The following is an 18,204-nucleotide window of genomic DNA, read 5'->3' as shown; positions in this document are numbered from 1 at the left end:
CACCGAAGATGTTTGGTATGGGTAAGCAATTCTTAAACCAAACCTGTTTTTATATAAAATGTTTACTGGTAGAAAATGCTTACATAAATGATAACTTAGAAAATGTTTATTTATATTGTATTTAAATAATAGCATAAACTATCAGATATAATATGCAGCTTTTTCATAGTGAAGAAATTCCAAAACTGATAGCAAGCCTTAGTAAGAACACACAGTATAAGGCTGTGTATATGTGTTTGTCTATATACATATATATGCACATGTATGACCATAACAATAAAATTAAGGAAGAAAAGGCATGAATATGGGAGGAAGTGTGAGGGGGCACATGAGAAGTTGGCAGGGTAGAAGGAGAGGTAAAATACCAGATGCTGCCCCGGCCTTTCAGGGTTCGAAGCTGAGGTGGAATACAAAGTTGGATGAAAGCCAAAAGACTGACATCTCCAGCTTTGTAACTCTCTCTGACTGAGGGCTAGAAGCTAGTAGCTTCTGGAAACTTAACATTTTCTTGCTTTATTCTGTTGCTGAAAACCACCAGCTTCTTTTCTCTTGAACTCTCTGTGCTTGAATAAGCACTGGGGAAACTTAAACTCCTTGCACTTAAATAAGTGCTGGGGAATTATGAAAAGGATTTTATTGCTAGTGCTCCTTTCTTTGTCAAGTTAGCCAGAAGTTGCTCACTGGCCAGGCAAGAGGCATGGAGCTTGTCAACTCTTTTTGAACCAAAAAGAAAAGAAAGGAAAGGAAAGGAGTCACTCACATAGAAAACACACACACTGGATGAAGCAGAGAATGCCCCCCCCCCTTTTTAATTGCTTTTAGGCTTTTATAGTTTTTTGGACAAAAAGTCCTCTATGTAAAAAAGAAATTACCTCATAAATAGAGTGTTACATTAAAGGAGAGTAACAGAAAGATATCACTAACAGTGAAAGCAGTCTTTTCGTTCTGTTCAAAGCAACAATTTTTACATGACCTTGCCTTATCATAGTGCATACCTGTGGCCTCATCTTTGGCCTGAATGATTTTCCTTGAACACAAATTTGTCCCAAGCCTATATCTCCTTTTAGTGTAATTTATGAAAGCTCATTGTATTTCTTATTATGCAGCCTTAACTTACTATTTATGAGGAGGGTGCAGCCCTATGTATGGTTATACTTTTATTATATCTTTCTAGCAAAACAACTAAAGCCATCTCTTAAAGCTTCCTTCCTAAGATTACTTAAATCAAATCAAGAAGTCTATAAAATCTTTAATTCACCTCAACAGTATTAATTCATGACAGTTCATCTTTATGTTGATCTACAGGAAATCTCCTAATAGGCTGGAGTGGTACCCAGGAATCCTTAGGCCATGTAATAATCACAGGAAAGACATATCAGCTGCAAGAAGCTATCCTGGGATGAAGTCTCTAGGGGCCTTGCCTCTGAGATCTCGCCCATCCAAGACCATGCAAAGACAGTGGGCCACCTCCCAGAAGCTCATCCGCTAGCCTTATCCTTTCTTAGATGGCTCCTGACAGTGAAATAATATAAATGTTGTAAACTCATATGTGCTGGCTGGTTTTGTGTGTCAACTTGACACAGGCTGGACAAAGGGGCCTGGCAATTCATGAACACTGATATAATCATGACACAAACATTATGAGAGTTATCCACCACCTTCTGAATGAATTTATGTTCTGCTCCAAAACATTAAGCCCATAGAACTATTATGAGGTGAAGAACCCATGGCTATACAAACCACAGGCCCTAGGGAGAGTCTACTGCTATTACCCTGCTAAATGGATATAGGAATTAAAGTTACTTCTAATGACTTTTTGTTAAACTTATAAATTAATGCATCTCTTAACCCTCATCCAAGCAGCTTTTATTTATGGCAGATGGTGATCAGCACAGAGACCACATACAAAAATGCCACTGGTTGCAGAATGCTCATCTCTAAATATAGTATATATTCCATACCCCTCCTTCCAAGGCTCAAGAATCATTATAGAAGTGGTGGGTGACCACAAGGAAAATGTCTTTGGAGCACCATGTAGGTAGATGCCCTTATGAACTAAACTGTGCACCCACTAAACTGTGCAAGCCCAAGACAGACCAAATCCCTGCATGGAGAGAGAAGCTGGCTGAAAGTTCCAGCCTAGCCATGGAGCTATAAGATGCTGGGAGAGGAACTGTTTCTCTGAGTGTAACTCCTGGAAAATCTGCCACACTCCTATGGATAATTACACATCCACGGATATTTGGGTAGCACAGTGTATCCGATGCTTTTTTTTTTTTTTAAGGAACAACTAAAGAATACAATAAATGGTCATGAAAGCTCAGATAAAGATAATTCCTGGAGGAGGAAACAACATCTGCCTCAACACTAGAAGGAACTGGGATCAGCAGAACCTGGGTACCCAGGATCTCCAGCCGACCAGTGGCACAGGTTCCTTTCGGTCTGAGCCAGTGCCCTGAGCAGACCTTAGGTGTGAACTCCAAAACCAATCCCACAACACACAGAAGAGGTTCTAATCACAGGCACTCTAACACGCCCAAGACCACAGAATCCCAGGAGCTTGGTGTCACACCGGGATCTCGGGGACCCAGAAGCAACTTGAATCCCAGGAGATCTGACACACCAAGGATCACAGGATCATAGAATCACAGGATCACAGAGACAACTGAACTCTGAGGAGTTCTGGCACAATCAGGATCACAGAAAGGATAGGCTCCAGTCAGATATAGCAAGGGCAGGTAGCACTAGAGATAATCAGATGGCAGGAGGCAAACATAAGAACATAACCAACGGGCTGGTGAGATGGCTCAGTGGGTAAGAGCACCCGACTGCTCTTCCAAAGGTCCAGAGTTCAAATCCCAGCAACCACATGGTGGCTAACAACCATCCGTAATGAGATCTGGCGCCCTCTTCTGGAGTGTCTGAAGATAGCTACAGTGTACTTACATATAATAAATAAATAAATCTTAAAAAAAAAAAAAAAACTTAAAAAAAAAAAAAAAACAAAGAACATAACCAACAGAAACCAAGGATACTTGGCATCATCAGAACCCAATTCACCCATCATAGCAAGTCCTGGATACACCATCACACCAGAAAGGCAAGATTTAGATCTAAAATCACTTCTCATGCTGATGATAGAGGACTTTAAGAAGGACGTAAATAACTCCCTTAAAGAAATACAGGAGAACACAGGTAAACACCTAGAAGCCCTTAAAGAGGAAACACAAAAATCACTTAAAGAATTACAGGAAAATACAATCAAACAGGTGAAGGAAATGAACAAAACCAGAACAAAAACATGTAAATGGAAACAATAAAGAACTCACAGGGCAGACCTACGGAGCTGGTTCTCCTTTCCAATATTGACTTTTGCAATGAAAAATAAATTGATATTTCTTTTTTGTGTTTAAGTTAAAAAAAAAAAAAGAACTCACAACGGGAGACAACCCTAGCATTAGAAAACCTAGGAAAGAGATCAGGAGTCATAGATCCAAGCATCACCAACAAAATACAAGAGATAGAAGAGAAAACCTCAAGGGCAGAAGATACCATAGAAAACATTAAGACAACAGGAAAAATTAAAAAAAAAAAAACCGCAAAAAGCAGAAAGCTCCTAACACAAATTATCCAGGAAATCCAGGACACAATGAGAAGGCCAAACCTAAGGATAATATGTATAAAAGAGAGCAAAGATTCCCAACTCAAAGGGCCAGTAAATATCTTCAACAAAATTATAGGAGAAAACTTCCCAAACCTAAAGAAAGAGATGCCCATGAACATACATGAAGCCTACAGAACTCCAAATAGACTGGACCAGAAAAGAAATTCCTCCAGTTACATAATAATCAAAACACCAAATGCATTGAACAAAGATTATTAAAAGCAGTAAGGAAAAAAGATCAAGTAACATATAAAGGCAGACCTATCAGAATTGTACCAGATTATCTCACCAGAGACTATGAAACCTAGAAGATCCTGGGAAGATGTCATACAGACCCTAAGAGAACACAAATGCCAGCCCAGGCTACTATACCCAGCAAAACTCTCAATTACCACAGATGGAGAAACCAATATATTCCATGACAAAACCAAATTTACACAATATCTTTCCACAAACCCAGCCCTACAAAGGATAATAGATGGAAAACATCAACACAAGGTTTTGAAACTACACCCTAGATAAAGCAAGAAAGTAATCCTTCAACAAACCTAAAAGAAGATAGCCATACAAACATAATTCCACCTCTAACAACAAAAATAACAAGAAGTAAAAATCACTTTTCCTTAATATCTCTTAACATCAATGGAATCAATTCCCCCAAAAAGACATAGACCAACAGACTGGATATGTAAACAGGCCCCTGCATTTTGCTGCAGACAGGAAATGCACCTCAGTGACACAGTCAGACACTACCTCAGAGTAAAAAGTTGGAAAACAATTTTCCAAGCAAATGGTCCCAAGAAACAAGCTGGAATAGCCATTCTAATATCAAATAAAATCAATTTTCAACCAAAAGTTATCAAAAAAGATAAGGAAGGACACTTCATACTGGTCAAAGTACAAACCTACCAAAAAAGATAAGAAGGGACACTTCATACTCATCAAAGGTAAAATTTACCAAGATGAACTCTTAATTCTGAACATCTATGCTTCAAAAGCAAGAGCACCCACATTCATAAAAGAAACTTTACTAAAACTCAAAGCACACATCGCACCTCACACAATAATAGCGGGAGTCTTCAACATCCCACTCTCATCAATGGACAGATCCTGGAAACAGAAACTAAACAGAGACACAGTGAAACTAACAAAAGTTTTGAAACAAATGGATCCAACAAATATTTATAGAAAATTTCATCCTAAATCAAAAGAATATACCTTCTTCTCAGTACCTCACTGTACGTTCTCCAAAATTGACCATATAATTGGGCACAAAACAGGCCTCAACAGATACAAGAAGATTGAAATAATCCCATGCAACCCTATCAGATCACCAAGGACTAAGACTGGTCTTAAATAGCAACAAAAAAAAATGAAAAGCACACATACACATGGAAACTGAACAACACTCTATTCAATGATCACTTGGTCAAGGAAGAAATAAAGAAAGAAATTAAAGACTTTTTAGAATTTAATGAAAATGGAAGACATCATACCAAAACTTATGGGACAGAATGAAAGCAGTAGTAAGAGGAAACTTCATAGCTCTAAGCGCCTCCAAAAAGAAACTGAAGAGAGCTTACACTAACAGCTTGACAACACACCTGAAAGCCCTAGAACAAAGAAGCAAATACACCCAAGAGGAGTAGATGGCAGGAAATAATCAAACTCAGGGCTGAAATCAACCAAATAGAAACAAAAAGAACTATACAAAGAGTAACAAAACCAGCTGGTTTTTTTGAGAAAATCAACAAGATTGATAAACCCTTAACCAGACTAAGCAGAGGGCACAGAGACAGTATCCAAATTAATAAAATCAGAAATGAAAAGGGAGACATAACAATGAAATATATCTTAAAATAATTATTCTGCTTGTTGAATATTAATAGTTGAAAGTATTAAAATCATGTTCAACAAAAAAAAAAAAAAACTCCTTTGGGGAGTCTAGAAAATGTACAGAGAAACTGGACTTTGGGGATAGGGGTAAGAGATGGGCTACGTACCTGGCATTGGAAAAGGCTATTACTTAAAAATGAAGACGCATTAATTCCTAAGTATTGGAGGTAAGTATTGTACTGCACAGCTATCAAGAGAATGTGAGAATAGAAGAGTCTAAACAATGACACTTTTCTTGCTTCTCTGTACTTATTGACCACAGAGGAGTGGTCAGCCTTATTTGGTTGGCTTTGGAAGGAGAGTCTCTTCCTTTTCCCTAGCTCTCTACAAATTGTTCTAGCATGCAGAAATTGGGATTGCATTTTCCTCAGGAGACAAAAACTTCAAAATGATCACCAACATTAATCTGAACCCATCAAAAATAACCTTTAATGTATGGTTTTCCAATTTATCATAACTTAAAACTCATGTGTGCCTCCAGATAACCTCAGTGCACACAAGGCTATGAGGTGGTGGTTTTAGTAGTGATTGAAAACTCTCTGTTATGGGGGCTTGAGAGATAGCTCAGCAGTTAAGAGCACCAACTGCTCTTCCAGAGGTCCTGAGTTAAATTCCCACATGGTGGCTCACAACCATCTGTAATAGGATCTAATGCCCTCTTCTGGTGTGTCTGAAGACAGCTACGGTGTAGTTATATACATAAAATAAAGAAGTCTTTTAAAAAAGAAAAAGAAAAGTCTCTTTTATACCATGATATAAACATAAGATGCTTTATAATGTATACCCATCTATTTTTGTCAACACAGCTGCTCCAAGCTATTTATGAACCTAGCTTTCAGTTCTTCCTTCTCCACTGAACATACTAAACACATGGTTAAAGGGGGAAGAAATACTCAAAGTTGCATAGGTAGAGAAGGACTTGGGTCTGAAAGGGGTTGGGTCACCAGCAATGAATATGATCAAAACACCTTGCATATAATGCAAATAACAAATAATGTTTTCAACTTTAGCCATAAATATTATGCCATTTAAGGATATTCTAACGTTTTGGAGTTTGTGGTTTTGTTTTTGTTCTGAGGGTCTGGCTGTGTGGCTTTGGCTGTCCTGGAACTCACTATGTGAAATTTTATAACAAAGTAAAAATGTTTTATTAAACATTAAGTATTTAGATATCTATCCGTTAGAATTTATTAATTCTATCAAGTAATCTAAAATCTGCTTCCTGAGACTCATGCCATACTACTAAACAAAAGAAAATAAAATTATGTGATATTTAAAATTAAATGTTTTCATACCGAAGGGTGGTCATTTTCACTTTCACGAGACACATCTTCTACTGACATCAACTCTAACTCTGTTTCTGTTGGCAAACACGTTTATTTTATTAATTGTACAGAAATCATATAGAGCAACAGTTTGCATAATAATATGAGTGTTTAAATTAGCTAAAATAACATATTGTTACTTTCTGATTAAGAATTTCAACTAAGTATATAAGGCGCTGGATGTTTCCAGCTCTCCAAGCTGTCACCATTTACTCAGACATAACAGCAGAGGGCACCAGGCTCAGCGCATAAGAACATCCTGAAGATTTGCACACAAATTCACCTACTCAGTCAAAATGACTAAAGCTCCCAGAAACAAATTTCCAAGTACCTTAGCAACAAATAAATTCATAATGTGTATTAACTTTTGTCTTGTAATGTTACATTTTAAACAGCCTGCTAATCATTTTGATCACAAAGTAACAGCTAAGCCACACATGTTCATCTGTGATCACATGGTTTCTGACATGTGAAATTTTTTTCACCTGTAATCAGACAAATTTCTTCTTCCAAGACTCAAACTAATACATGAAATATTCCCTGGTTATACTTTTTCTTTGACAACTTCAATACTTCAGTGACTTTTCACTGTAACTATAAATTACTTCTTCCCATATACTTCCTTTCCACCCTGGCACTAGAACTGTCCACCCTTCACACCATAGCTGTATAGTCAGTTTTCCTGATTCTGTGCAAAAAATTATTTTTGTGCCCTCATAGGAAATGGCATGAAATTTTGCAGAATGGAAATGAAATATTAGTGGTGGATTTTCTAGAATTAATGGGTAATTTAAAAATTAACAGGTAAGGTGAAGAAACTACAGAACTTTCTAGAGGAAAAATTAAGGGAAAAAACGGTGACACCAGGCTACTTATAAGTATCTTTGGCTTTGAAACATAAAGTCAATTGTGCAACAGTAAAGCTGTAATAACTGATTTGTGGTTACAGATAGAATCTATGACTGATTAACAGGTTCAACTGACAGGAACACACACTCCAGACAGCAAGCTGACTGGATATACAAGTAGAAATGAAATTGCTTTTCTTGAGTTTTTAGGAAACAATAGGCTGCTTTGTGCACACACTGGTCCAAAACTTCCAAAGCAAAATCAATGAATGTCTAGTCTGGTTCTCTCAGATATCTGAGTTTACAGTGTGCAGCACAGTATCCGGTGCTCCAGAGAGCATTTTTTAAACTATATAAAAAAAAATCTCATGGGTATCATAATCACCCTCTGTAAATCCTCATGACAGAGATCCCACAGTGGAAGAATGGGACACTGAAATACAAAATGGAAACAACTTGTCCAACTTATATTTTACAGATCGTGCACGCACAAATTCTTCTTTTGAAAACATAGATGCTACTCCTATTGCTTACGTCAGATCATACAGTCAACTTGGGGAGGAAACAGAATTACGGTGATGAGGTCCACAAACTTTTCAAACACTTCATTTTGATCCAAAATGATCCCCTTCACAAAGTGTACCTGAAGGCAACAGCTTGATCCTTTCCACTGCTTCATTTGTAACAGAGTCTCTGACTTCGGCAGCAGACTAAATAGATTTTAAAAGCAAGATATTCAAATGTTTTACTCATCTATATCACATAGTGCATATTTAATAATTCACGATAAAATAAAAAGCTTATTACCTCTGAAGATGGATCTTTCTCAACCCATGCTAAAACGCAAAGAGAAATATGATCATTTCTATGCCAATACAATTCCAGTCATATGCTCATAAAGAATTAGGATGGAATTAAATTCTCATTCTTAGATTTTAAACTGTTAACTCTGTGGTTTGAATATCTGGAAGATTTTTACAGATATGGACAGCAACAAAGATGAAAAACACACCCATGACATTTAGACATGGCTCAGTGGTTAAAAGCATTTCTTAGTCTCCAGAGGACCCAAGTAGAGTTCCCATCACCCACAACTAGTGGCTCACAGCTGCCTGTAACTCCGGCTCTAGGGGATCCAGTGTCATCTTCTGACCCTGGCTGGCACTCTCATACACATGGCAGACATTCAATCAGAAATATAAATATAGAAGATATGGGCACAAGGGGAAAAAATCCTGAACAGAACAGCAATCGGTTGTGCAGTAAAATTGAAAATCGACGTATGGGACTTCATAAATTTGCAAAGCTTCTGTAAGGCAAAAGAGACTGTCAATAAGACAAAAAAGCCACCAACAGATTGGGAAAGGATCTTTACCAATCCTAAATACGATAAATGACTAATATCCAATATATATAAAGAACTCAAGAAGCTGGACTCCAGAAAATCAAATAACCCCATTAAAAATGGGTACAGAGCTAAACAAAGAATTCTCAACTGAGGAATACTGAATGGCTGAGAAGCACCTGAAAAATGTTCAACATCCTTAATCATAGGGAAATGCAAATCAAAACAACTCTGAGATTCCACCTCACACCAGTCAGAATGGCTAAGATCAAAAATTCAGGTGACAGCAGATCCTGGCGAAAATGTGGAGAAAGAGGAACACTCCTCCATTGTTGGTAGGATTGCAAGCTTGTACAACCACTCTGGAAATCAGTCTGGCGGTTCCTCAGAAAATTGGACATAGTACTACCGGAGGATCCAGCAATACCTCTCCTGGGCATATATCCAGAAGATGTCCCAACCGGTAAGAAGGACACATGCTCCACTATGTTCATAGCAGCCCTATTTATAACAGCCAGAAGCTGGAAAGAACCCAGATGTCCCTCAACAGAGGAATGGATACAGAAATTATGGTACATTTACACAATGGAGTACTACTCTGCTGTTAAAAACAATGAATTTATGAAATTCTTAGGCAACTCTGGAGGGTATCATCCTGAGTGAGGTAACCCAATAACAAAAGAACTCACATGATAAGCACTCACTGATAAGTGGATATTAGTCCAGAAACAGAATATCCAAGATACAATTTGCAAAACACATGAAACTCAAGAAGAAGGAAGACCAAAGTGTGGACACTTTGCTCCTTCTTAGAATGGGGGACAAAATACCCATGGAAGGAGTTACAGAGACAAAGTTTGGAGCTGAGATGGAAGGAAGGACCATCCAGAGACTGCCCCAACCGGGGATCCATCCCATAATCAGCCACCAAACGCAGACACAATTGCATATGCCAGCAAGATTTTGCTGACAGGACCCTGATATAGCTGTCTCTTGTGAGGCTATGCCAGTGCCTGGCAAATACAGAAGTGGATGCTCACAGTCATCTATTGGATGGAACACCGGGCCTTCAATGGAGGAGCTAGAGAAAGTACCCAAGGAGCTAAAGGGGTCTACAGCCCTATAGGAGGAACAACAATACGAACTAACCGGTACCTCCAGAGCTCGTGTTTCTAGCTGCATATGTAGCAGAAGATGGCCTAGTCGGCCATCTTTGGGAGGAGAGGCCTTTGGTCTTGCAAAGATTATATGCCCCAGTACTGGGAAATGCCAGAGCCAGGAAGTGGGAGTGGGTGGGTTGGGGAGCAGGGTGGGGGGAGGGTATAGGGGACTTTCAGGATAGCATTTGAAATATAAATGAAGAAAATATCTAATAAAAACATTGTTTTTAAAAAAAGAAATTTAAAAATAAATGAAATATACTCAAGGGAGAAATCTGTGCAAAATTAATAAAAAATACAGATTTTTGGCATGACACAAATTAACCTGTAATGTTTTTTAATAGTCCAAAGTTTAATTTGAAGGAGAAAAAGACTTGAACAAAAATTCAAGAGAAAATATACAAATGAATACTGAAAGTTGCCCAACTGCATTGATGTTTGGAAAATAAATATTAAATTATAATCAACTGTGGAAAACCAAACACCCACTATAACAGCTGAAGTTTAAAACTGACTATATGAAGTATGCATAATGATGGGGGCCAACTGAGACTCAAACATTTCTGGTCATGGAAATTGGCACAACCACTTTTGATAATAATTTGGCAGTTATTATACAGCCAGAATCCAAATGTAAGTAAAGAAAATATCTAATAAAAAAAGAAAAATTCATTCGATTAATATATCATATTTTGATATATATATGATATATCATGATATGTATATGATATATGATATATCATATTTTGATTTTATATTTACATATTGATAGGTATTTACGTTTTTTTTTTTTTTCAATTTGGGGCTAAATGAAGCACAGCCTTATGCCAGCCCATAATCTTCTAACTTGAGTAAATATGCCTAGTAAGTGGGGATTGGTGTGCTGTATGGTATGTCCACATATGTAACTTTTATAAATCTAAATACATATACATATAATTTGTAAACCTGTACTGTTTGTCACCTCCCAGATTAGAATTGTGTGGTGCTGTTTCTTACTGTTTGAAGAATCACTAATGTCCATTAAAGCAGACACATTTAGAAAGGCAAATGTCTCGTGTTTTGTCTCGTGTTTAGTAGCATGTAGACTTGCATATGTATAAATGGCATAAGAGTAGCGATGGTATTGGAGGAGCACAGGAGAAGGGGTAAGGCAGAACAACAGATTGTTAGTGGGGAGCAAAAATGAACAAAGTAAAAATGCATGGTGAAATGTTATAATTAAATAAAGTAATATATCTCTAGAATTGAAAATAATCTTAGGGGTTAGACAGATGGCCCCATGGTTAATTGCTCTGGCAACTCTTACAGGGGACCTGAGTTCGATTCCCAGCACCTACACAGTAGCTCACAACCATCTGTAACTCCAATTCCAGGAAATCAATGCCCTCTTCTGGCCTCCACTGGTACTTTCATTCACACAAATAAATAATATATTGAATCTTTAGAAATAAATGAATAAAGTTTCCAGAAACAAATTTCCAAGTACCTTAGCAACAAACAAATTCATAATGTGCATTAGGCTTTATCTTATAATGTTACATTGTAAACAATCTACTGATCATTTTGATCACAAAGTAACAGCTAAGCTACACATGTTCATCTGTGATCACATGGTTTCTGACATGTGAATTTGTTTTCGCCTATAATCAGACAAATTTCTTCTTCCAAGACTCAAAACTAATGCATGAAGTCTTCCCTGGCTATACTTTTCCTTTGTCGGCTTCAATACTCCAGTGACTTTTCACTGTAACTGCAAATCACTCTTCCCATGCCTCTCCCTGTCACCCCTGCACTAGAGCACTTACAAAGATGGGAATCTAGTTGATCTAATATGATGAACCAAACAAGTCAAAGGTGGCACTTTGGTTTCTAATCCTGGAGAATATGAAAGGCTTTGGGTAGGACAAAACCTACCCAAATCTACCTATATTCCTGAGGATATATTATTTTTCTTTTTCTATTTATTAAAACATTTTCATATGATAAAAATAAATTAGCAAAAAAATAATTTTAATAACACATTCTTCTATATTCGGTTATTTGTTAATATTGATAATTTATCTATTCAACATACATCTCCAGAGTCTGGTGATTATGGAGAGGTGATTGTGTGACTGCAGTTTACTAAATTTGAACATTCCTTCAACCCACCACTTTTGCCAGGAGCAGCAATAACCTCATCTTTGGTGGGAATACACATATATTGAAGTCATCTGAACTCAGTTCATTTACATTCCCTGGTTAATTCAGATTAACTAGTCAGTTCATTACATTCCCTAGTTAATCCCAGAATTATTCTTGCTCTTACAGCTAAAAAGCACTCTTCCTTTCTTTTTTTTTCCTTTGCCACTTGTTAGTTTGCTTGAGAGTGGGTTTCCTGTATCCCAAGTTGGCCTTGACCTCACTATGTAGCAGATGGACCTTGGTCTTCTGATTCTCCTGCCTCCAGCTATGTGCTTATGAGGTGCTGGGGACACAGGGCTCCCTGCATACCAGGCAAGCTCTCTGCTGACTGAGCCTCATCTCCAGGCCTCCCTCTACTTTACAGGAGTAGTCTCCACAGCTCAGGTCTTCATCTTCTCTACTTTTTTCTCTTTTCCTTTTTTTTTTTTTTTGGTTATTTTATTTATTTGCATTTCAAATGTAGCCCCCCTTCCCAGTCTCCCCTCTGCAAACCCCCATCCCATCTCCCTCCTTTTGCTTCTAAGAGGTCGTTCCCTCATCCACCAGCCCACTCCCACCTCACCGCTCTAGCATCCCCCCACACTGTGGCAACAAGTCTCCACAGGACCAAGAGCCTCCCCTTCCATTGATGCCAGATAGGGTCATCCTCTGCTACATTTGTATCTAGAGCCGTGGACCCACCCATGTGTACTCTTTGGTTGGTAGTTTAGTCCCTGGGAGCTTGGGGGGGGGGGGCGGTCTGGTTGGTTCTTCTGTGGGAATTCTTACCATAAATTTCCTACTTAAAAAATTCATTTGAGGATTGTGACTTCTGTCTCTTTTTATCTTTGTTTCTCCCATATTTTCTATAAACATGAATTAAAGCAAAAGCAAATTCATTTTCTGTCTTCATTCTATTACATCGCTGTTGATTACCTAGTAGCATTTTGCTAAGAAGTGGTGCAATACTGCTACTGAGCAGGTGGCTGGCTCACGGGGACTGAGGACTTACTGCAAACGCAGAGTCCCTGACACCCTGAACCACCTTGCCTATACTTCATTAGTAGGCTTGCGTCCGGTATCAATCAACCTAATTAAAGGTCTATGTTCTTAAATAATACCATATAATACAAATAAAAATATATTATGTATAATTTTATATTTTCTGGAAAACATATTAAAAGCTACCAAAAATAGGTGAAAGTCATTTTAGTACAGATCTTTTTTTATTTACTAATATATCTTATGTGTTATTTCAATATGAAATTGGTATGAAAATTAATTGGGAGATATGTTTTACCCTCTTTCATTTTGTTCTTATTATTCGTCTTCAATACTCAAACGTGGAGCAGAATCACCATTACCTGATCTGTGCACACCACAGATCCCATATGTGTGCGAATGCGGAAATGTACCTACAGGGTTACCTTTAAAAGTCTCTGTATTTTCAGAGCAAAGGGACCTGACACAACACCTGGCTGACAGCTTCCAGGACAAGCTTGACCAGGCTATCTATGGCTTCCACCATGGACTGTCTCGAATGACCTTCCTCACGGGAGTTGTTTTACAAAATTGGAGAGCTCAGGACTTTATGACTGCTGAATGGGGAGGGGGGGGATACTTGCACTGTTGTTGGGAGAGAAATGTTGCTTCTATGTCAATGAATCTGAACTGATGGAACAAGACATACAAATCTCCAAAAGTCTCCAGTGAAATCTCCGGTCAAGCTATGCACCCAGCACCCCTAACCCATTGTATTCAAAGCCTCTGGTAGTTTGGCTTCTCCTCCTTGGCCCCATACTGGCCATTGGGGCACCCTTCTCCTCCTCTTTTTCTTCCTCCTCCTCCTTCTCCTCCTGGAATCCTGCCTCATCCAATTTCTAAAGCGACAGATGAGTAGCCTTGCAAAAAGCACTGCTAATCAGGTTCTAGTTCAATACCAAATTGTTCCCTACATAGAGGCTGGTGACTGTGATGACATCTCTCTCTCTCTCTCTCTCTCTCTCTCTCTCTCTCTCACACACACACACACACACACACACACACACACACACACACACACACACACCCTTCACACCCTTTTATAAAACAAAGAAGGCTGTGTGACCAGGGGAGTTGGTCTGGAGCAAGAATGAGGTTGAAAACCATGTCCGAACTCCGGAAATCTCATCCTGAGACCGGCAGGAGTAATACTACTTCCTCCCTGCTCTTGGCCTGCATTTTCCGGCACACACAGCCTTGTGACCTCCATATCTGCCACCCTTGGGGTAGTCATGTAGCCTGGTGGCCAGGTTACAGGTTAAACTTCTCTCTTTATAAGGACAAGTCCAGCGAGCACCTAGAATTCCTTTTGATGCAAATGAAGCATTCCCCAGCACCCTCAGCCCTAGCCAATGATGTACACTCACCCCCAAAACCCCAATCCATTCCCCAAGGTTTATATACCCTTATTCCCCTCCAATAGAGAGAGATGTTTCACTGAAAACTGTCTCCAGAGAAGGCTGTTCATCCTGCATGCACACTAACAGAGATCCTGTCTAATCCACCCACCCCAGCTAAGCCTTACTCCCTCCAGTCCAGCCCAGTGAGCAATGGTCTTGGACACTGTGAGTAGAGAAGCAGACCAGGAGGGACAAATACCTTCCACAGTTCTTTTTCCTCTATTTCCATGTATTTTGTCTATAGCCGCCAGTGAATTGCCAGCACAGTTAGGAGGCTTGCTCTCCGAGTTACTCTGTTAAAATTAACATAAAAATTAGTCTCATAGGTTTTCCTTAATCACTTTAAGACATGTGAATTGTTTATTTTTAAAGCAATTTTACCCAGAAGAAAATGTGTTTAAAATCTCAGTGCTTTGGTATCATACCTCATGCAAGCCTCTCTAGAGCAAACCTAACCTTGCAACTTCATGTGGTAACTTTTATATGCGTACTAATTCTGTGAATCTGATGAGAAAATTCACAGGAAAACATTCATAGGCAAGATACTTATTCATGTGCACATTTCCAAAGGAGAGCCACTATTATACCATCTAACACTTAGAGTCCACATCAAAAAGAAAGGAGCATTTTTAAACTATGCATATGTGAACATAGTCTTATAAACATGGTTGGTAAGTTTAAGCTGTAGACATTTAAACATTTCAGATGACTGAAATTATTTCAGTGTTAAGTACTTGGTTTGGGGCCTGCGAGATGCCTAGGTGAGGAAAGTCATTTGGTAGGAAGACTGACACATGGGTTTGACACAAAAAAAAAAGCCATACACACAGGGAAGGGAGGAATGACTGCTCAGAGTTGACCCCTGACCTCCACATGCTCATTGTGATCCACGCACATTTGTGCGTGTGCAGACTCGTGCACACACGCACACTCACATTCACCTCAGAGTAATAAATAAATAAAATTAGAGGATATTTGGCTTGAAAAGCTAATTTTTTGTATAGAAATGTGTATATAAAAGGAGGATTTTAGAAACGAGGTCATTTCGGCAGAGGCTTCCTAAACAATTTTTGCTAATATAAAGTACCCAGCTGAATGCACGCCAAAGCTAGGCTTAGAGGTGTTTGCTGTTTGTTTTTCTATTGTAATACAGTAGCATAGCTCCTCATCTGCAAGAGGCAATGTCTATACAGCTCATGATGGATACTTAGTAACAGAGATGTATTGAAGGTCAAAATATTTAAAACTTCATCAGAAAGGCTTTAAAAGTGCCAAGTTGATGACTTCCTATAGGATATATAAATAAATGAGTTACTAACGTTCAGCACAGTCCAAGTTGAAAATATATCTGCTTCTTGTAAGGTTTTTTAATATATTCTTGATGCTACTATCATTTTACTGTCTACAGGCTAAAAAAGTATCGTCAACACTTAAGTTGCAAAATAAAAACAGGATTGGTTTTCTTGTATAGTGACATAATTTACATTTCATAAAAGATTTTATCCATTCCTAGCATTTATTCATGAGATATAAGAAAATGTCACATATATTATATCACCTTAAAGTGATAGTAACATTCTTGACATTGATACATGTTTTCCTTTATTTAATAAGTTTTGCAAAGATGCTGAATGACAGAACTAGGATTCTGATAGGTCCTCTGTCTTCACCTACTGTGCTCACAGCACTGCCCCACTGTACTCACAGCACTGCCCTACTGTGCTCACAGCACTGACCTACTGTGCTCACAGCACTGTACAACTCTCCTTTCATTTAACACAGGCCCTGTTCATCTCTTTCCTCGGTGTTATGTTTGTGTTTTCACTATTTATAGTTATTATTACAAGAATGTGTGCCATAAATGTACTCAATATTCTTAACTCTTCCGTTGCTGTATCCTTAGTCGAGCATTAAAATCCAAACTGAATTTCTCGTCTCCAATTTTGCATTTGTGCTTTTCCTTGAACCTTTCCTTCCTGAAAGCTTGGCCTTTCAGGTTGCATAATAATTTCACAAATTATCTCTTTCTTCTTCCTCAGATATTTTACAAATATGCAGCTTTCATTTTAAAGATGTTTTACTTCTAAGCAAGAAATCTAAAAGGCCCAGCAGGTGCATGTCTAAAGATAATTCTGAAATGTGTAAAATGGGGGGCTATCTGAGGACCTGTCCTGGTAAAGAATGTGAGCCCCAGGGGTAGCGCTGCCAGCCACCTCCTTCTGATCCTGGCCACCCTGGCCTGAAGACCAGATTCTTCATCTGAATGCACCCCAAAGCTAGGCAATTTTAAAGAACAGACAATGAATGCTTCTTAAAACAATTCAAAAATGGAGAAAAAGGTACCCCCAAACTTCTGTGAATCAAGATAAAAATACAATTAAAAAAATTGTAAACCAATATCCACAGTAAACAGAGACTCAAAAATTCTCAATAAAATACTTGCAAACAGAAGATACATACACATCAAAAATATTATAGACCATGAATATCTCTGAAATTCAGGGATGGTTCAACATGCACAAATCAATAAGTGAAATAAATGGACTTAAAAGCAAAAATAAAATCATGACACTGAGCCCCACCCCCACAGCTCTGCATCCTCCCAAATGTCAGAGAGAGAGAGAGAGAGAGAGAGAGAGAGAGAGAGAGAGAGAAGAAACATGAAAAACTTAAAAGACAAACTTAAAACACAATGGAAGAAGTATCCTAGAAAATAAAAATTATGTTTATCCAAATACTCACTGACCAGGTTTAAAATGTCCTCTATTATTGGAAACTTAATGCAATTTCTCTTGGGCTCCGTATTGTGTCACATCAGCCTAGGACATCAAAGTAGTTACCAGTCCTCCTGATGGCTTACCAAATTGACAAGTGTTTTCAGCCTGCTCACACTCCTGTTTCTGTCCACTAACTTTCCATGTACTGACATGGCATCCAGCCCACTAGTAAACATTCAGAATAAACCAAAAACAAACTTAGGCCAAGGAAGGTAACTCGCAGAGGAGCTGTTTACCCTGGCATCACTGTTCTCGTCTTCCTTCATTGTAAGCACGGGAGTCTCGGGGTTAGGACAGCTGGAGATCCTGCAGAGCAGAGTACGCAGTAAGAACCAGTGAGCACAGTTCCGCACAGCTTGCAAATGAAACGATGCTTCTTCTTCGGGGGTGAATATGGCTTGACCTCTTACTGAACAAAGGCTCTCAACTCAAACCATCAAGGAGAGTCTCTGAAGCATTTTTAACGTTTTAAATCTGTACAAAAGTCAAACTGAACTTAATTCTATGTGTGATAGCAGAAAGAAAAAGAGAGAGAGAGAAAGAAAGAAAGAAAGAAAGAAAGAAAGAAAGAAAGAAAGAAAG

At 38.4% G+C, this 18,204-nt stretch overlaps 1 protein-coding gene across 1 annotated transcript in view; it reads right to left on the bottom strand.

Annotated features, from left to right (window-relative positions):
- The window catches only part of LOC110300392 (POTE ankyrin domain family member A), a 34,782-nt gene that overhangs the window by 803 nt on the left and 15,775 nt on the right, over positions 1-18,204 (bottom strand). Inside the window, exons 9-13 of the mRNA XM_021170560.1 lie at positions 17,859-17,928; positions 15,045-15,138; positions 8,541-8,569; positions 8,377-8,443; positions 6,856-6,920 (exon numbers count right to left, since the gene is read on the bottom strand). Coding sequence (XP_021026219.1) covers positions 6,856-6,920; positions 8,377-8,443; positions 8,541-8,569; positions 15,045-15,138; positions 17,859-17,928 — 325 coding nt within the window. The remainder of the gene's footprint in view (positions 1-6,855; positions 6,921-8,376; positions 8,444-8,540; positions 8,570-15,044; positions 15,139-17,858; positions 17,929-18,204) is intronic.

This window comes from Mus caroli, chromosome 8, assembly GCF_900094665.2.
Source record: "Mus caroli chromosome 8, CAROLI_EIJ_v1.1, whole genome shotgun sequence".
NCBI lineage: Eukaryota > Metazoa > Chordata > Mammalia > Rodentia > Muridae > Mus > Mus caroli.
The sequence above is the reverse complement of the archived record's forward strand: the minus strand, read 5'-3'. Positions and strand labels throughout refer to the sequence as shown.